Below are 21,202 nucleotides of genomic sequence, written 5' to 3'. Positions count from 1 at the left end.
ATAAGGGTGGTGTCATCTGCATATCTGAGGTGATTGATATTTCTCCCGGCAGTCTTGATTCCAGCTTGTGCTTCATCCAGCCCAATGTTTCATGATGTACTCTGTATATAAGTTAAACAAGCAGGGTCACAGTATACAGCCTTGACATACTCCTTTTCCTATTTGGAACCAGTCTGTTGTTCCATGTCCGGTTCTAACTGTTGCTTCCTGACCTGCATACAGGTTTCTCAAGAGGCAGGTCTGGTGGTCTGGTATTCCCATCTCTTTCAGAATTCCCCACAGTTTATTGTGATCCACACAGTCAAAGGCTTTAGCATAATCAGTAAAGCAGAAATAGATGTTTTTCTGGAACTTTTTTTTTTGATGATCCAGCAGATGTTGGCAATTTGATCTCTGGTTCCTCTGCCTTTTCCAAAACCAGCTTCAACATCTGGAAGTTCATGGTTCACTTACTGTTGAAGCCTGGCTTGGGGAATTTTGAGCATTACTTTGCTAGCATATGAGATGAGTGTAATTGTGGGGTAGTTTGAGCATTCTTTAGCATTGCCTTTCTTTGGGATTGGAATGAAAACTGACCTTTTCCAGTCCTGTGGCCACTGCTGAGTTTTCCAAATTTGCTGGCATATTGAGTGCAGCACTTACAGAGCAGCATCTTTCAGGATTTGAAATAGCTCAGCTGGAATTGCATCACATCCACTAGCTTTGTTCGTAGTGATGCTTCCTAAGGCCCACTTGACTTCACATTCCAGGATGTATGGCTCTAGGTGAGTGATCACACCATCGTGATTATCTGGGTCGTGAAGATCTTTTTTGTACAGTTCTTCTGTGTATTCTTGCCACCTCTTAATATCTTCTGCTTCTTTTAGGTCCATACCATTTCTGTCCTTTATTGAGCCCATCTTTGCATGAAATGTTCCCTTGGTATCTCTAATTTTCTTGAAGAGATCTCTAGTCTTTCCCATTCTGTTGTTTTCCTTTATTTCTTTGCATTGATTGCTGAGGAAGGCTTTCTTATGTCTCTTTGCTATTCTTTGGAACTCTGCATTCAAATGGACATATCTTTCCTTTTCTCCTTTGCTTTTCACTTCTCTTCATTTCACAGCTATTTGTAAGGCCTCCTCAGACAGCCATTTTGGCTTCTTGCATTTCTTCTTCTTGGGGATGGCCTTGATCCCTGTCCCCTGTACAATGTCACAAACCTCCGTCCATAGTTCATCAGGCTCTCTATCAGATCTAGTCCCTTAAATCTGTTTCTCACTTCCACTATATAATTGTAAGAGATTTAAGTCATACCCGAATGGTTTAGTGGTTTTCCCTACTTTCTTCAATTTAAGTCTGAATTTGGCAATAAGGAGTTCATAATCTGAGCCACAGTCAGCTCCTGGTCTTGTTTTGGCTGACTGTATAGAGCTTCTCCATCTTTGACTGCAAAGAGTATAATCAATCTGATTTTGGTGTTGACCATCTGGTGATGTCCATGTGTAGAGTCTTCTCTTGTGTTGTTGGAAGAGGGGTTTGTTAGGACCAGTGCAGTCTCTTGGCAGAACTCTGTTAGCCTTTGCCCTACTTCTGTACTCCAAGGCCAAATCTGCCTGTTACTCCAGGTGTTTCTTGCCTTCCTACATTTGTATTCCAGTCCCCTATAATGAAAAGGACATCTTTTCTGGGTATTAGTTCTAAAAGGTCTTGTAGGTCTTTTTAGAACCATTCAATTTCAGCTTCTTCAGTGTTACTGGTCAGGGCATAGACTTGGATTACCATGATATTGAATGGCTTGCCAACATAGTTCAGTTCAGTTCAGTCACTCAGTCGTGTCCAACTCTTTGCGACCCCATGAATTGCAGCACGCCAGGCCTCCCTGTCCATCACCAACTCCTGGAGTTGACTCAAACTCAAGCCCATCGAGTCGGTGATGCCATCCAGCCATCTCATCCTCTGTCATCCCCTCCTCCTCCTGCCCCCGATCCCTCCCAGCATCAGGGTCTTTTCCAATGAGTCAACTCTTTGCATGAGGTGGCCAAAGTACTGGAGTTTCAGCTTCAGCATCAGTCCTTCCAATGAACACCCAGGACTGATCTCCTTTAGGACGGACTGGTTGGATCTCCTTGCAGTCCAAGGGACACTCAAGAGTCTTCTCCAATGCCGCAGTTCAAAAGCATCAATTTTTCAGCGCTCAGCTTTCTTCACAGTCCAACTGTCACATCCATACATGACCACTGGAAAAACCATAGCTTTGACTAGACGGACCTTTGTTGGCAAAGTAATGTCTCTGCTTTTTAATGCTATCTAGGTTGGTCATAACTTTCCTTCCAAGGAGTAAGCGTCTTTTAATTTCATAGCTGCAATCACTATCTGCAGTGATTTTGGAGCCCAAAATAATAAAGTCTGACATAAGCATATATCAAAACTCACATGAAAACGTTTTCCCCCCAACAAATCATCTATTAGTCCCAACTGAGTGAACATCAACATCACATCTGTTACAAGAAATCATTCCTCTAGTTTTCCTCCATCATCCTCCAAACCTGTATTTGCTCCCCTCAGTTGCTTCTGGCTAAGAGCAAGTTGGTTTTGTCTTACTGTGGGGAATGGGAGGGCTTACAGGTGTCTCCTGTCCTATACTAGGAGTAAAGGCTAGGGAAAACAGCCCCTCACTGTTCAAGCTCAATGAAATACCTACAAGGTAATTTTACTGATGTTGACCAAACTCTTATAGTTGTATTGGGTTGAAAATTCTTTTGAACCTTACAAAATATACCTTTCTTGTGGAAATAGTGGGTCCCTACACTGGAGACCCTGATGCTGGGAGGGATTGGGGGCAGGAGAAAGGGACAACAGAGGATGAGATGGCTGGATGGCATCACCAACTCGATAGACATGAGTCTGAGTAAACTCCAGGAGTTGGTGATGGACAGGGAGGCCTGGCGTGCTGCAATTCATGGGGTCGCAAACAGTCGGATACGACTGAGCGACTGAAGTGAACTGAATACCAGTGACAAGTGACAGTCATTTGTTGAGATGTTGTATTTGTTGAGTGCTTAGTACGTATGACACCCTGTGCCGAAAAAAAAAAAAAAAAAAAATCCACAGCTTTCTAAACACTGTCCACTGTCGCACTCAAAACTTTTTTTACATATCACCATTTTTTCCTCTACAATGAGGAAAGTGGAGACAAAAGAATGTGACAGATAAGTAAATGGCACAGCAAACCCAGGTAAATCTTAAGCCCATGCTCTTTACCATTTCATCCTTAAGACAGAGGGGTGTGTGTCTTAACGTAAGAAATAGTATGTTCTTTCTGCTTAACAGTAGTTTTTTTTTTTTTTTTTTTCCTGCCATTGGATTGTGTGCAATAATCCTGGGTCACTGTTTTGAAAGCATGCTATTGATTACCAATAAGTCTTCACATCTATCACCTCTGCTAAAGAAAAAGAAAATTGCGGTGGTGAGGATTTCATGTTGTTGATACTTAAGCCCAGGAATGTGGCAAAGCCACCTGCAGAAAGCCTGGAGCCTGCAGCTCGTGACCGTGGCCAGGCCCTCCTCATCTGGCCTGCATCGCGAAAGAAAACCGCTGGTGCAGAATGTGGACAGGATGTGCGCAAGTTCAAGGCAGAGGTTTGGGAACGAATTTTTCACGGCAGTGGGAACGAACCGAATTCTAGCCGCAGCGCCCAGTTCCTCCACTATCGTGCCGAACTCCTCGGGGACGAAGGGATTTGGTGGCAGCTGAAGCCTCCAAGAAAGGAATTAATTCACCCAGTGAGCTGGGGAAGGGCTTTCAGCTTCCTCTGCAGAGGCAGCTCCCGAGAGGCCCCGACGTGTTTTCTTCCTTCGCGGGCTTTTGGACCGCTAGCTCTACGGGCCTGCCGGTGCGGCCATTTCCGGTGGACGGGCAGGACGGCCAACCCTCGCCCAACCAAGAAGCTTAGTTGCCCCGACTTCCGGTGTTCTACCCGCCCCTTCCGCTTCCTGCGGTACCCATCTCTGTTCCTTCCCGGGAATCCTGGTTTTCTGCAAGCGGACTGCGTAGGCTGCTGGAACCTGAAGGTCTATGGCCGCTGCGGGGTCTGTGACGGTGGCGTTGCATGTGGCGGAAGTGCTAGAAACCATCGTGAGCGGTTGCTTGGGGCCCGAAGGGCGGCAAGTTCTGTGTACCAAGCCCACTGGCGAGGTGCTGCTCAGCCGGGATGGAGGCCGCCTGTTGAAGGCGCTACATTTAGAGCATCCCGTAGCCAGGTACCCGCGACGCACGCTCCAGCCGGTTAGAGCATCCCTTAATTAGGTACTCACGTCCCACACTCCAGATGGACACCTAACGTCATCTCTCTGGACTTCTTGTCCGTAGGGTTTTGCTCTTTGACCGTTTCCCCTCTCGCCCAGCCAGTAGGAGCTAGAGGTCCAATAGCCCGCGAAGATGGAAAAAGAGGTCGGGGCTTTTCGGGAGCTGTCCCTGGAGAAAACTGACCTTGGATGAGACCAGTGTACGCTCAGAGTTAGAGCGCCGTCCTAGGGAACATTCCACAACTGAAAACATTTCTCTTTTTCTTCTAGCTCGACCCAACCCTAGAAATTTGAAATAGAACAAAAGTGGTTCTGTTGTTTTTCCTTTTTAATTAACAGAAACCATTCAGCCTATTTTTAAGTAAATTTTAAAGGGGAAAAAACAGACTAAGGACATCAAGGAGGTAGTATTCTCGTTTTATGGATGTGAAAACATGCTTTCAACTTGATTCAGATGTGGAAAGTCGGCCCTCTGAAATCTAAGCTGCTTGCTTTCTTTCTTGTGCAGGGTGATGGTGGCCTGTGTTTCCAGTCATCTGAGACAAACAGGAGATGGTGCTAAAACATTTATTATCTTTCTTTGCCATTTACTCAGAGGACTTCGGGAGATCACAGACAAGGAAAAGGATTATTTCCTTTTTGAAAATATTCAAACCTGTGGAAGGCATTGGAAAAATTGCTGTCAGTGGAAATTTATTTCCCAAGCTCTTCTAACATTTCAGACACAAATATTAGACTACATTATGGACCTTTACTTAAGTAGACACTTCTTGTCCATCTTTTCTTCATGCAGTAAAGAAAGAACATTGTGTAGGAGCTCTTTAGAGATGCTCTTAGGAGCATACTTTTGTGGAAGAGTGGGAAGAAATAATCACAACTTAATATCTCAGTTGATGTGTGACTATGTTTTCAAGTGTACAGCTTGTGAAAGTAGGTTTGAAGAAGTACTTGAGATAGTGGATGACTGTTTTGTTGAGTTGAAAGTTGGTGTCACTGGCCTCCCTGTTTCTGATTCCAGGATCATAGCTGGGCTTGTGCTTCAGAGAGACTTTTCTGTGTACTGTCCAGCAGATGGTGACATAAGAATAGCGATAGTAACAGAAACCATTCAGCCTCTTTTTTCAGTTTCTGGATCAGAGTTTATTCTAAATTCAGAAGCACAGTTTCAGACATCTCAGCTTTGGATTACAGAAAGAACAAAAGCAATAGTGAAACATTTACAGAGTCAGAATGTAAAATTACTCCTATCTACTGTGAAACAACCAGACTTAGTAATTTATTGTGCAGGACTGAATGGCATATCTGTGGTGGAGTGTTTATCACATGAAGAACTTTCTCTTATCCAGAGAGTCATTGGTCTTGCTCCCTTTGCACTATCAGAGGCCTCTTCTCAGTATGAACTCTCGCACACTGCTTTGGTGAAATTCTGTAAACCCCTCATCCTTAGATCCAAAAGGTATGTTCATCTTGGCTTGGTGAGCACCTGCTCATTTACACCGCACTGTGTAATTCTTTGTGGACCCGTGCAGGGTCTCATCGAACAACACGAGGATGCTTTACATGGAGCATTTAAAATGCTTCGGCAGGTATTTAAAGACCTTGATCTAAATTATGTGACACAAACCAGTGACCAAAATTGTACATCAGGTCCTCGTATATATGAGAATAGTAGAGAAAAGAATGAGTTACCAAAAATTGTTAACAGCTCAATACAAAGGTCGTATCAGGACACTGTTGTAAAGAACAAAGGTGAACTGGCAAAAACTCAAACGAATTTAAAAGTATGTTCAAATTTGATAGTTCCAGATGTCAAATTAGAGAAAACTGTATTGTGTTCAGCACCAAAAGTGGCAGTAACAGATTCATACCAGACAGAAGAAACATTGAGATGTTCATCCCCAAACAAAGGGACGATAATGGATGACCATGAACCATATATTGAGAGTAATTCTGCTAACTCAACAACAGAAAATACTAGAAGAGAAATTTCTTACGAAAATTTACAGGTTACAAAACTTGCTAGAAAGGACAGCATGTTACCACTGAGATATAAGTCACTAGAGATGTGTTCTTCCCAAAGTTACTATTTCTCATCTATACCAGCTGGTTGTGTTTTGCCTGTGGGTGGTAATTTTGAGATCTTATTGCATTACTATCTTCTCAACTATGCCAAAAAATGCCGGCAATCAGAGCAAACCATGGTTAGTAGGATAATAGCTAATGCACTTTTAGGCGTTCCCAAAATCTTGTATAAGTCTAAGAAAGGAAATTACAGCTTTCCACAAGTATATGTAAGAGCTCTCCAGGCACTACAAACCAATCAACCCATGATAAGCAACCAGACAGGTTTGGAATCAGTTGCTGGTAAATACCAGTTACTAACTTCAGTTCTTCAGTGCTTGACAAACATTTTGACTGTTGACTTAGTAATCAATATTGAGAGACAACCTCAGGAAATTTATGATCAAGATTCAGAAGAGGAGCTATAAAATTGGAAGCTTTTTATTAATCAGAGTTTTAATCCAACTCAAGCCATAAAACAAGGCAGGCATGTGACCACTGATTTTCAAGTTAATTCAACCTAGTTAGGAAAATAGAACTTTAAAGTCTTTAGAGATACGTGAGGCCACCAGACATTCAGATATGAATAGTGTAGATTGCATTCATTATGGAACAGTTCTGAGGAGGAAGCCTGGATGAGTGAAGCCAAGGTCTGAGTAAGTGGATCTTTTTTTCACCTCGGTGTCCCTTGTCTCAGCTCTGAATTAGTCTGTGATTTGGGGGGAAGGTGTTTCCTTATAGCTCCCTTTTACTTTTCTGCATTGTTTTTCACTCTTCTTCCCTTCTGCCTTGCCTTTCTGTAGTTAGTTAATAGAATAATCTCAGATTTGGATGAAGTCTTCAAATGCCATCCAACTTTAGTTGTTCATAAAACATTATTTGCTTTATTGAAAATAATTTATTTTCCCTACTCATAATTTCTGTACCAAAAGTCTCATTCTTTTTTCTCAAGCAGTATATAAGTAAAATTATTTTTTACTGTAATTGTTCCCTTATTTAGAGCCTGGATAGATTTTTTTCACCATTCATGCACCATTGAATATGTTACCATAAATAGGATTTCGTGGATTGTATTTATTTTCATTTCTTTAGTTGAAATAATTCCAAAAAGAATATGAAAATCATACTATCGTTTTCTCCTGTTCTCTAAGAGCTTGCAAGATAGTTCATGTATCTGTTGGGTTTTCTTGTATTTGATGCATAGCCATAGTTCAGTAGTAACAAATAATTTGAGGGTTACAGTTGGCTCTCTGATCTGTGGGTTGTACATCAATGGATTCAACCAACTGTGGATTGAAAATATTTAGGAAAAAAATTTACAGAAAGTTCCTAAAAGCATAACTTTAATTTGCCAGGTACACTGGCAACTATTTACATAGTATTTACATTGTATTAGGTATTATAAGTAATCTAGAGATGATTTAAAGTACAAAGACTATGTGAATAGCTTATGTGCAAATGCTGTGCCATTTTTTTATAAGAGACCTGAACATCCACAGATTTTAGTGTCTGCTGGGGGGCGGGGCTGGGGGTGTGTTCTGGAACCAATCCCCCTTAGATACTGAGAGACTGCTATATTTATGTCTAATATGAATTTTTTAATGTTTATGTTTTAAAGGTTTATAAATGCAAATAATACTGTGATTCTGGCTGTGAATAAGGGCAGTATCTTCTACTTTTGGTAGTTCTCTGTAACACCCTAGGCAATACTGTGTTCATACCGAGTTTTCAGAAGGACTTGTTGAATAAAACTGTTTTCTTTAATCTGTTCTAATTATGTGTTTCCTGTTTACTAATTCAACAAATTCTTCTTGAGTGCTTACTATGTGCCAGATGCTGAATATACCATGGTAAACAAATAGATATGGTTCCTACCTTCAGGCAGTTTTCCTTAAAGGTTAATGTGTAGTGGATAGTGACACCACTTGGACTGAAATTAAATTTGAGAAAACCAATTTTTAAAATTTCATTACAGTTAAACTTGAAAAAGCAATGACTGATGGTGTATTAAAAGACTGTAATGTCCCATGCTCAGTTGGGCAGCACACATACTAAAATTTGAACAGTAAGAAGATTAGCGTGACCTTTGCACAAGGATGACACACAAAAAATGTTCCATCATTGCAAATCTTTTATATTAAATAAAATTTTATTTTTGTAAGGTTTATGTTATATGAAAGTGAAAGTGTTAGTTGCTCAGTTGTGTCTGGCTCTTTGAGACCCCATGGCCTGTAGCCTGCCAGGCTCCTCTGTCCATGGAATTCTCCAGGCTAGAACACTGGAATGAGTAGCTATTCCCTTCTCCAGGGGATCTTCCTGACCCAAGGATCGAACCCGGTCTGCATTGCAGGAAGATTCTTCACCATCTTAGCCTACCGTCTGAGCCAAGCCACTCTGGACCTCTTATGTCGTATGTGGTAACACTATTTCACTTCTGTGATTATGGAGAGAATGTATTATTTCTCTTTCTTATACTAAATCCATAGATATATAGATGTACTGTAAAATTATTGTATCATTTTTTTCATTCACTTTTTAAAATTGCCTGCCAGGTCACTTGATAACTCTGCTTTATTTTGCTGCTGTTGTTTTAAATACTTCTCCATCAGTGAAGGCATTCAGAGGCTTTTCCATGCATGTCCATGCCTTTCATCTGGTAGGCATTGATAGCAATTAATAGTCACTGGCCCAGGAGCCCCTGTGTAAGCTGGGAGTGGGTCTTCTGTGTTTGGTACCTAATCTAACATCTGCCACAGAGTAGTAGCCAAAAATGTCTGTTGAGGAGCTCTGGTCCGCATAGATGTAGTCCTAATTATTTCTATCAAGCTTTCATGGCAAAGAATCTGCAGGGGAAAGAAGCAGAAAATGTAGAACAGGTCTATACAAAGCAATCTTTTTTCTTTTCATTAAAAACATCCTCAAAAATGGTGATAAAGCTTTCATGGGTCATCCTTGTTCTTTGCAGAATAACACTAGGGAATTCACATTACTGAGTTAGATAAAAGAGTATTTCTAAAACTGTGGTTACGTTATACTTAAACCCACTTCCACAAAGGGTTTGAGCTGACCTGCAACAAAAATAAATAAAATTAAAGTAAAATCTGAATAAAAATTAAAGAAGACCAAAGAAAATGTAAAGATGATTAAAGTGGAGACCATGTTCCTGTTTTTATTGCTGCATGATGAATATTTTTATTCACTCAGAAATTTTATTCAAATTTTACTTGATTTGAATCACTGTATCATTACCTCTCACGGCTCTGAGAGCTGCCTGAATTTAGCTGGACAAGTTTCACTGTATTCTGTTGGTTGAGGCAGCCATAAAGGTCAGCTGAAATTCAACGGGAGGAAACACAGGCCCCACCACTCAATGGGGAATGTTGATGTCACCTTAAAAGAAGAGCATGTGGGATGAGATGGGTTGAGGCAGCTATCTTTGGAAAACAGAATCTGCTAAACCATGGGAGAGAAAAGCTTCTCAACTGAGGTTTTTATTTTCTTTAGTTATTGTTTTTTTGTTTGTTTGTTTGTTTCTGTAGTTATATGTCAGTCTACCTTCCACAAACACATTTTTCCCAGTAACTTTTATGAACCCCTTATGCCATTTTTATTCCCAAAACAATAGGCATTAAATAGTTGAACATCCTTCAGTTGCTTTAGCCAAAGAGTTGTTTAACCATGTTACACTGGAAGTGTTATCCATGTTTTAGACTAAAACGGGAAGGGAAGAGTTCAATTTGAGCCTGAACTTTTATCAGCAATTAGTCATTCTCTTCCAAAAGGAATAGTATATGTTTTTCCCATCATGACAGCAAAGCAGGGAAAAGGAAAACTGCCATTTGGCGTGGGGGGGGGGGGGGGGGGCTAGGCTGGAGCTTTGTAAATAGCAGGAGATTGGTAGCAGCCCTCCTGGCTCAGACAGTAGAGAATCTGCCTGCAATGCAGGAGACCCAGGTTTGATATCTGGGTCGGGAAAATACCCTGAAGAAAGGAATGGCTACCCACTCCAGTATTCTTGCCTGGAGAATTCCATGGGCAGAGGAGCCAGGCAGGCTGCAATCTACGGGGTCTCAAAGAGTCGACACAACTGAGTGATAAGAACACATAACAAATCTAGATGGATCCACAAATAAATGGTGGGACAGTGACTGGAGGGGCAAGCATGCATAGGGCAGAGCTGATTTCTCAGTGTATACCTTACGGTGTTTTGATTTTTGAGCCATTTGAATGCTACTTACTCACATGAAATAAAATTTTAAAAAGTAAATTTAGAGCACACACATATAGAATGCCCCTTAAATAGCTAATAAAATAAGGATCCTGATCTAAGGAAATGCAAGATTATGATGGAAGAAGAAGAATGTGAGATACACACTAATGGATCAGTGCTTTTACAGCAAAAAACAAAAAAAAAACAGTCAAAAAGGGCAATATTCTCTTAGCCATAACTGGGCAGCGGTTTTTGCAACAATTCTGGAAGCATTCTTCCTCAGGAGGTTACTCTGAGCCAAAGAAGTGCCAACAAGCAGTGTGGCATGCACTTCCTCGGAGAATTTCCAGTCCTGCGTATGGCTCCTTATGTAGACTCACCATCAGATTTTGTCAGCCTGCTGAGAATGGCTCTGTCTCAGGGACTGAATCTAACCACACTTGTGAGTGTGACCAATTTATTTACATTAAGAACTGTCCCAGGAACGAGATTATTCCAAGTCCATCTGACCAGTCGGACCTATATGTGGGAAGTCAAATAATAATCATGTGGTTGCTCAGTAAGCATGGAATCAGAACAGGAGAAATCAAATTAACCACGTGAGCCCGCTCCCAGCCAGTGATGCTCCAGTTCCCCAGTGCCCAGCCGTGGCCTTCACCTGCACTTGCTTCTGTAGGTTCCATTTAGTTCTGTAACGTGGGTGCCACCACATGCCAGTGATTCCAAACTTTGTGTTTCCAGCCAAACTCTTCCCTCGCCTCCCAGCCCAGCCTCCACAGGACGCTCACCCTTAACATGTCCAAAGCAGGATGAGCCTCACGTTCTCCAAACCTGCTGCTTCCTCTGCTGCCCCATCACAGTTGGTGGCATCACCAGTCTCCCTCTCAGAACAAAAACCTGGAGCCGTTTTGACTCCAGTCTTACCTTCACATCCTGCAGCCAACCAGCAGGTCCCACTGCCCCACAGATGAAGTAGATTCCAAATCTGCCCGATTCTCAGGATTGTCTTTCCAGCCTCCAGTCACTTCATCTCGCCTGCAGTAGCTTCCTAATGGTCTTGCTTCTAGACCTTGCGTTTTCTCCTGCACTGATTTCCCTACCCCCAACTTTTTATGTCAAAAATTTTAACTCCACAAAAAAAAAGAGCACGACACCCACAAACCCTACATCAGAATTCACCATTACCATTTAACCCTTTGTTCATGCATGAGTGTGTGAACACACGCACACTCTACTGAACTATTTGAAAGCAAGTTGTATCCCTAAATACCTCAGTATGTATTTCTCATGAACAAGGGCTTCCCTACATGACTAAATGATTCTCTTTAAGATGCAAATCCTGTCATGGCATCCCTCTGCTCAAAGTCTGCCAAAGGTTTTTCCTTCACACAGAATGAAATCCAAATTTTTCATAGTCTGCAAGGCTGTCCATGTTCTATCTCCTGCTTATCCTTAAATCTTACCCCCTACTACTCTCCCTGCAGCTTTCTCCTCACCAGTTACACTGTCAGTCAGGACAAGTTATGCCATACTGAGGTAACAAAGAACTCCAAATCTCAAGAGGCTTGACACAATTCATATTAATGTCCTCACATAGCTATTAAAGGTCATCTAGGAGCTCTGACCCCGCATGATTTTCTTCCTCAGTCCTAGATCAGGGCTGATGGAGCAGTTGCTATCTTTACCAGTTATCATGCCAGAGAGAGAAGAGATCGAAAGGGTCTTTCATTGGCTGTGTTTGGGAGTAGCACATGGCGTTTCTACTCGTGACTCACTGCCCAGAATTAGTCACACGGTGCTAACCCACTCACAGAAGAACAAGGTGGTTCCATCCTACCTTGCGCCTGGAAGAGGAGAGAACTCTTGGCAGACAGCGCTAATGAACACCCAAACCGGGTTCCTTCTGCCCCTTGACCACACAAGTCGTCTCAGCCTCTGAGTTTTCCATTTGCTGTTCTGTCTGCATAAAACTCTTTCCCTCTGTGCTCACTTCGGCCACACATATACTAAAATTAAAACGATACAGAGATTATCATGGCCCCTGTGCAAGGATGACATGCAAATTCGTGAAGAGTTCCATACTGGAAAAAAAAACAACTTTCCCTCTGACCTTCATATGGCTCACTTCCTCACTTTACTCAGGTATCACTGCTTTGTTGTCATCTCCTTAGAGACACCTGTCTTGACTTTTCAATCTAAACATATTCCTTCTCCCTGACCTTGCTACCTTGGTAAGCTCTTTCTGAAGCACACGTCTAATGTTATTAGTGTGTGTGTTTATTTTTTACAATGACTGCTGTCCCCACTAGAATAAACTTCTTGAGAACGTGGACTTTTTCACTTCCCTATTTCCAGCACGTAGGATACTACTTAGCCAAGTAGGCACTCTGCTAAGTTCAGTGAGTGAATGCATGAGTGAATGAATGAATACAAATGGACCAATGGAAAGACTGACTAAGTCTCCCTTCTCCTGAGCAGTGATCCCAGAGAGCCAACCAACATTTGGATTTGCCTCAGTGACTCCATTTTTGTGTCTAACACTATCTAAACCGATGCACCCAGTTTCTTCTTAAAATACTAAATCACTGCAACGTTCTACCATCCTGGAAGCCATTCTGTTTCCTCCAGGTGACTTAGCATGTCTCCGTTCTAAATAGTCCTTTGTTCATTTTAAAGAGCAGCTCTCAGTAGGAAATTTTATTCCCAAGTCTGTGCAGAAGGCCTTCCTGTAGCCTTACGGATTGATGACATGTTGTGGCTGAATCACATTTATGCTTTGGCTAACAGTATAGTAAGGGCTTCTCTGGTAGCTAAGACGGTAAAGAATCCATCTGCAATGCAGGAGACCTGGGTTCAGTCCCTGAGTTGGGAAGACCTCCTAGAGCAGGGCATGGCAGTCCACTCCAGTATTCTTGCCTGGAGAATTCCATGGACAGAGGAACCTGGCAGGCTGCAGTCCATGGAGTTGCAAAGAGTCAGACATGACTGAGTGACTTAACACTTGCATTTTAACAGTGTAGCAGATATGCATAACTTTTTAGTCTCTTTCACTTACGACTCCTCCTTTGCATGTTTTTATTTAGCGCCAAGTAAAATCAACAGGCATCAATGCCTGACCTTATTATAGACAAGTGTCTGGGTGAAAGCCTCCCAAGTGATTATAGCAATCAAGGTTCTTATGCCCAGATTAAATACATCTAGTTAGTAATTGGGTATACTCTGTGGACTACTCAGAGTGGTTTCCATTCTGTCCCCCACTATCGGGAAATCCTTACTGCAGCAACAGAAATGTCTATTTTCTTTAAAAAGGGGACCCCATAGTATATGCAATCTTAATACATATTTCAGAAGTATATTTACGTAAAACTTCTTGGGACTTTACCTGTGTTTCTGTCGCAATTTACATGCCATTTTGTACTTACTAAACTCCTGTACTGGATTCTTCTAATTTGTATTATATGTCTTAAAATTTACATTAACTTGCAATATACCTAGTCTTAATAATCAGGGTTTCTTACACAATCCTCCAGGATAGTAATGCCTACAAGAACATTAGCAAATGATAATCTGTGCATAACTTGATAAGGGTGTTATCTGATGTGCTCCTTGAGAAGACTGTTGGTTATTTAGTGTGGGAAAGCCTTCCCTGATAGCTCAATTGGTAAAGAATCTGCCTGCAATGCAGAAGACCCCGGTTTGATTCCTGGGTCAAAAAGATCCACTGGAGAAGGGAAAGGCTACCCACTCCAGTATTCTGGCCTGGAGAATTCCATGGACTGTATAGTCCATGGGGTCACAAAGAGTTGGATACAATTAAGCAACTTTCACTTTAGGGGGGGAAAGGTCAATTTATCTATTTCTGTTATTTGCAATATTTTATTCTAACCCTTTTGAGAAGTGAAATAGGAGATCATATGTATACACATATACATATGTATGTATATATCTGAAGAAACAAAATGAACTGTGTAGTGAAGACAATTTGAATGGGGGGCAATTTGAATATTGTGTTCTGTGAACCTCAGGCCCTTGGTAGTGAAAGTGCCGAGTCTCAACCACTGGCCACCAGTGTCATAGTTTAGATTTCACATATAAGTGATATCATTTGATATTTGTCTTTCTCTTTCTTACTTTACTTAGTGTGATAATTTCTGGGTTCATCCATGTTTCTGCAAAGAGAATTATTCCATTCCTTTTTTTTTTTGTTTAATGGCCATAGAATTTTATTTTATTTTTATTTATTTTTATATTGTAGTGGGTTTTGCCATACATTGACATGAATCAGCCATGGATTTACATGTATTCCCCATCTCGATCCCCCCTCCCACCTCCCTCTCCATCCCATCCCTCTGGGTCTTCCCAGTGCACCAGCCCCGAGCACTTGTCTCATGCATCCAGCCTGGGCTGGTGATCTGTTTCACCCTTGATAGTATACTTGTTTCAATGCTATTCTCTCAGAACATCTCACCCTTAAATTCTCCCACAGAGTTTAAAAGTCTGTTCTGTACATCTGTGTCTCTTTTTCTGTTTTGCATATAGGGTTATCGTTACCATCTTTTTAAATTCCATATATATGTGTTAGTATACGTATTGGTCTTTATGTTTCTGTCTTACTTCACTCTGTATAATGGGCTCCAGTTTCATCCATCTCATTAGAACTGATTCAAATGAATTTGTTTTAATGGCTGAGTAATATTCCATGGTGTATATGTACCACAGCTTCCTTATTCATTCATCTGCTGATGGGCATCTAGGTTGCTTCCATGTCCTGGCTATTATAAACAGTGCTGTGATAAACATTGGGGTGCACGTGTCTCTTTCAGATCTGTTTTCCTTGGTGTGTATGCCCAGGAGTGGGATTGCTGGGTCATATGGCAGTTCTATTTCCAGTTTTTTAAGGAATCTCCACACTGTTCTCCATAGTGGCTGTACTAATTTGCATTCCCACCAACAGTATAAGAGAGTTCCCTTTTCTACACACCCTCTCCAGCATTTATTGCTTGTAGACTTTTGGATAGCAGCCATCCTGACTGGCGTGTAATGGTACCTCATTGTGGTTTTGATTTGCATGTCTCTGATGATGAGTGATGTTGAGCATCTTTTCATGTGTTGTTAGCCATCTGTATGTCTTCTTTGGAGAGATGTCTGTTTAGATCTTTGGCCCATTTTTTGATTGGGTCATTTATTTTTCTGGAAGTGAGCTGCAGGAGTTGCTTGTATATTTTTGAGATTAATCCTTTGTTGCTTCGTTTGCTGTTATTTTCTCCCATTCTGAAGGCTTTCTTTTCACCTTGCTTATAGTTTCCTTTGTTGTACAAAAGCTTTTAAGTTTCATTAGGTCCCATTTGTTTATCTTTGCTTTTATTTCCAATATTCTTGGAGGTGGGTCATAGGGGATCTTGCTGTGATTTATGTCGGAGAGTGTTTTGCCTATGTTCTCCTCTAGGAGTTTTATAGTTTCTGGCCTTACATTTAGATCTTTCACCCATTTAGAGTTTATTTTTGTGTCTGGTGTTAGGTCTGTTCCTTTTTATAGCTGAGGAGTATTCCATTGTACGTGTGCACCACGTCTTTATGCACTCATCTGCTGATGGACATCTAGGTTGTTTTCATGTCTCAGCTACTGTGAATGGTGGTTCTGTGAACACAGGTGTGTGTGTATCTTTTTAAATTTTGTCCAGGAGTCTGCTGAAGGGTGGGATTGCTGAATCATATGGAAGCTCTATTTTTGTTGTTTTCTGAGGCCCCTCCATACTATTTTCCACAGTGGCTGCGCCAGCTGACATTCCCACCAGCAGTGTAGTTGGGTCCCTTTTCCCCACATCCGCTGCAGCATGTGTTATTTGTGGAGGTTTTAATGATGGCCATGCTGACCAGTGTGAGGTGATAGTTAATATCAGAGAAATTGCATTTCTCTGATAATCAGCAATGTTGAGCAAATTTTCACAGGCCTGTTGGCCACCTGCATACATACTACATGTAGTGATTTGCTTTCTTTTCCTCTTGCATTCATCTGCCATTCTCTTCCCACTTTCTTTCATGTTGTTCTTTAGATGATTCTGCCTAAACAAGCTAATCCTATGAATCACCTACCAGGCATATTTTTCATTATGCTGCTTATAAAATCAAATACAAATGCATTCATATTCATTTATGAATATATGAGTTGTTTTTTACCTTGGCTGAGATTTCTCTTAGCTGTTTGTCTCACTCACTGCCCCTCCAGGGAGGCAAACGGACTTGCCGGACGGGTGAACTTGGGTGGAGGAACTGTGGATGCCTGTCTGAGTACTCCCTTCCTTTCTCTTGGTTAAGAGAAAGGAAGCAGGGTCAGCATCTCCCCCCAGAGGCCCTGAATAGGAGTCAGCACTGTTGGGAACCATGCCTGGGTCCATGTGTCTGACTCAGAGGTGGAACATTCACCTGCCTGCTCCATGTAGCATTTTAGGCCGTCGGGTCCAGCGTAAGCATCAGAGGGAGTTACTCTGGTGTTTCTGTCTCCTTCCACGTGACTCCCCTGTATGCATCCCAGTGGAGGGGAGTGATTTATTCAGTCTCCTGAAACCCATTCCCTGCCACAGACATCACCAGTGTTTTGTTGCGAGTGTCAGATGAAGTAGCAGCAAAGACCAATTGAAATTACTTCGTATCCTTACCGTGACCTCCCGTGTGCCAGGGCTTGCACGCTCACTGGCTGAGCTCTCTCCCCAGGCTCTACTCATCCCTCCAGTCATGAAGCAGGCCCACAAAGGGAAATGGAAAGGCCCATGGCTCCACATCACTAACAGCTAAGCTGTCCCTGGGAAGAAGGTATGTGAACTTGTCAGGAGACTAAGGTTTTGGTAATCAGGTCTAAAACCAATCACCAGAATCAGTTAATTTATCCAAAGAGACCCAACTTGCTGTTACTTGACATTATTAGATTTTTTTTTCTATTTCCAGAGTGAACTAAGACTCTGGAGAAGCAAAATTATTTGGAGAACCAAAGTGTTGCATGTTTTTTGCCACTGAATAGAGATTCTTCCATTAAACCTACTCCACAGACATGAAGTTGGAATCATAGACAAGAGGTGGAGAGAGAGAGCTCTCCAGTTCACAGTTCCATAGCTCACTGGGACCCAGCAATATTCCTGCTTTGGGGTGCCAGGAGACTCCTCTGCTTTTAAGCGCAAAGAGTCTAATATTCCTGATAAGGGAACTAATGATAATGCTTAGTGGAATGACTGGATGAAAGGACCATTTTATTAGTTTGACTAGGAAAATGGAAGGAACAGTAGGAGGAGGGAAACTGAGTCATTCCATAGTGCTAGGATGAAGGTATGAAGTTTTATCAGCTTACACTGAACACCATGCATGTAAATAGCTTACAATGGCTAATCAAGGTTGTGTTATTAAGACTGGTACCTTCTGTGTCCTGTTGAAGAAATCTTTGCTGACTCCAAGATTTTGGCCTTTGGAATGGTAACTAAGAAACCTCTGAGAAATACTGCCTTTCAGTAATTCCTTCATAAATACTAAATGTAAGTATTTGAATATATACAGATATATTAAAGATATATATAAATAATATTGAACAGATAAATACACTGAATGTATTTTTAAATGGAGCACTCTCTTCACACTCTGAAAACTATTTTATCTTGTTTTTGTTTGATGTATGTATTCGGCCTGGGCTGAGCGTCCCTTGCTGAGCTCGGGCTGTGTCCGGCCACCGGAGCGGGCCGCTCTCTAGCTGCCGCTGGGGGCTTCCCGCTGCTGCGCTCCTCGGGCTGTGACGCACGGGCGTCGGGCGCATGCGCTTCAGTGGCTGAGGCTCAAGGGCGCAGTTGCCCTGTTCCCAGACCGGGGGTCAGACCCATGTCCCCTCTCCTGGCAGGTGGGTTCTTAACCACTGGACCACCAGGGAAGTCCTGAAAACTATTTTATTATACCATGATAATGAGCTAAAGAAAAAAGTTACTTTGAAGTTACCTCTTTTCTGATTTATGACAGACTTGTTTTAATCTATCCCAATGAAATGTCTTCACAGAAATTCTTTAAATGGAACAGTACACTTCTTTATTAGAGTTGTTGTTTTACCACCTCTCTTTCAGAAATTCTTCAAGTCAGCAGCTTCTTTGGAAACCCAGAAAGCAACCTCCTGAAACTGTAACCTGAACCAGTCTGCAAAGATTTTATACTCGCACAGACAGACGATTTTGTCTTTGCCACACTGAGCATCTTTAGGAGGCAGCCTGGCCTGGTACAGAAACCAGGGGCTTCACAGTCCCCCCCTGTGTTTGATCCTGGATCTGCCACTTACTAGTCACATGACCTTGAACAAACTACTTAAACTTGCTGTACTTTACTTCCGCCTTCGCTTCTTTCAGTTGTCTATTGTGTAACAGCGTTATTATCCTCAAACTTGGTAACTCAACGCAGCAAACATTCATCCTCTCGCTCAGTTTCTTGGGCCAGGCATCTGGAAGTGGGTTACTGCGTGGTTCTGGCTCAGGGTCTTTCGTGAGGTTGCCATGAGGATGTTGGCCAGGGCTGTAGTCATCTGAAGCCTTGCTCTGCTCACTGACGTGGCTGCTGGCAGGGGCCCCAGTTCCTCGCTGTGTGGACCTCTCCAAAGGGCTGCTGATGTGTCTGAATGACACGGCAGCTGGCTGCGCCCAGAGGGGGTGACCCCAGAGAGAACAGGGCGGAAGCGCAGTGCCCTTTATGGTGCTCTCACTTCTGCTGCATTCTGTCCATTTTAAGTAAGCCCCTGAGTCAGCTTATGTTTGGTGGGAAGGGAATTAGGCTCCATCCTTTGAAGGGAGGAAAGTCAAAGAATTTTTGATTAAACATCATCACATAGTAAAACAAAAATACTAATACTGATCTTAATGTGCCCTTGAAAGAATCAAAAGTGAACACCTAGCACAGTGCTGGTTTCAAACTGTATGCTCATTTACGCAGGCTTTACTGAGTGTTTACTACTCAGCATATGATCCTGAGCAAAATGCACTCCTTGCCCTCATGAACTCACAGTTTAATGTGAAGATAAATGTTAATCATATAAAACATAAATATAAAATCACTGCCTCACATGCGCACAATGCAGTGTAGAGGGCTTGGAACTAGATAGGAAAGACTTCTCTGAAGAAATAACATTGAAACTGAGATCTCAAGGATGAGTAGGAGTTGACGGGGTACAGAAGAAAGAGAAGAGGGCTCTAGGTAAGGGGGGCGACGGGGTAAGATTCCAGGTGGAACCGGGGAGAGGGCCAGGCTCTGGAGGAGGGGGTGTGGCTGGTGCAGGGGACGTGCAGAGTGGCAAACCGCCAGCCTCGATTCTGCTTACTGTGTCTGAAATAAGAGGGGAGGAAAAGCATTTTATATGCTTTTATGGGATGGGTATACATTTTATATCAGAAAGACTAGAGATCTCTTCAAGAGAATTAGAGATACCAAGGGAACATTCCATGCAAAGATGGGCACAGTAAAGGACAGAAGTGGTATGGACCTGACAGAAGCAGAAGATACTAAGAAGAGGTGGTGAGAATACACACAAGAACTATACAAGAAAGATCTTGTTTGGTTTACCCAGATAACCATGATGGTGGGATCACTCACCTAGAGCCAGACATCCTGGAATGTGAAGTCAAGCGGGCCTTAGAAAGCATCACTATGAACAAAGCTAGGGGAGGTGACAGAATTCCAGCTGAGCTATTTCAAATCCTGAAAGATGATGCTGTGAAAGTGCTGCACTCAGTATGCCAGCAAATTTGGAAAACTCAGCAGGGGCAACAGAACTGGAAAACGTCAGTTTTAATTCCAATACCAAAGAAAGGCAATGCCAAAGAATGTTCAGACTACCACACAATTGCTCTCATCTCACATGCTAGCAAAGTAATGCTCAAAATTCTCCAAGCCAGGCTTCAACAGTATGTGAACCGTGAACTTCCAGATGTTCAAGCTGGATTTAGAAAAGGCAGAGGAACAAGAGATCAAATTGCCAACATCCGTTGAATCATTGAAAGAGCAAGAGAGTTTCAGAAAAATATCTACTTCTGCTTTATTGACTACGCCAAAGCCTTTGACTGTGTGAATTGCAACAAACTGTGGAAAATTCTGAAAGAGATGGGAATACCAGACCACCTTATCTGCCTCCTGAGAAAGTGTATGCAGATCAAGAAGCAACAGTTAGAAACGGACATGGAACAAAAGACTGATTCCAAATTGGGATAGGAGTATGTCAAGACTGTATATTGTCACCCTGTTTATTTAACTTACATCAGTGTACATCATGCAAAATGCCAGGCTGGATGAAGCACAAGCTGGAATCACGATTGCTGGGAGAAATATCTGTAACCTCAGATACACAGATGACACCACCCTTATGGCAGAAAGTGAAGAAGAACTAAAGAGCCTCTTGATGAAAGTGAAAGAGGAGAGTAAAAAGGCTGGTTTAAAACTCAACATTCAAAAACTAAGATCATGGCATCTGGTCCCATTACTTCATGGCAAATAGATGGGGAAACAGTGGAAAACATGTCAGACTTTATTTTCTTGGGCTCCAAAATCACTGCAGATGGTGACTACAGCCATGAAATTAAAAGACGCTCCTTGGAAGACAAGTTTTGACCAACCTAGACAGCATATTAAAAAGCAGAGACA

General features: G+C 42.1%; 1 protein-coding gene and 3 non-coding genes across 4 annotated transcripts; all 4 read left to right on the top strand.

The window, feature by feature from the left end:
• The first annotated feature begins 3,960 nt into the window (after positions 1–3,960).
• BBS10 (Bardet-Biedl syndrome 10) lies at positions 3,961–8,119 on the top strand. The gene is made up of 2 exons (XM_020886152.2): positions 3,961–4,239; positions 4,793–8,119. Exons 1-2 carry the CDS (start codon positions 4,055–4,057, stop codon positions 6,771–6,773), a joined length of 2,166 nt encoding a protein of 721 aa, XP_020741811.2. The 5' UTR covers positions 3,961–4,054; the 3' UTR covers positions 6,774–8,119.
• Positions 8,120–8,372: 253 nt separating this feature from the next.
• On the top strand, positions 8,373–8,478 carry LOC139030954 (U6 spliceosomal RNA). The gene has a single exon (XR_011483389.1). It is a non-coding gene; the product is annotated as a U6 spliceosomal RNA (small nuclear RNA).
• A 4,059-nt stretch (positions 8,479–12,537) lies between these two features.
• Positions 12,538–12,641, top strand: LOC139031007 (U6 spliceosomal RNA). Its single transcript, XR_011483437.1, has one exon. It is a non-coding gene; the product is annotated as a U6 spliceosomal RNA (small nuclear RNA).
• Positions 12,642–17,134: 4,493 nt separating this feature from the next.
• Positions 17,135–18,902, top strand: LOC110132685 (uncharacterized). The gene is made up of 2 exons (XR_011483342.1): positions 17,135–17,365; positions 18,649–18,902. It is a non-coding gene; the product is annotated as an uncharacterized protein (transcript).
• The last annotated feature ends 2,300 nt before the right edge of the window (positions 18,903–21,202 follow it).

Source organism: Odocoileus virginianus, chromosome 24, assembly GCF_023699985.2.
Source record: "Odocoileus virginianus isolate 20LAN1187 ecotype Illinois chromosome 24, Ovbor_1.2, whole genome shotgun sequence".
Taxonomy (NCBI): domain Eukaryota; kingdom Metazoa; phylum Chordata; class Mammalia; order Artiodactyla; family Cervidae; genus Odocoileus; species Odocoileus virginianus.
Note: the sequence above shows the minus strand (reverse complement) of the source record. Positions and strands in the feature narration are given on the sequence as shown.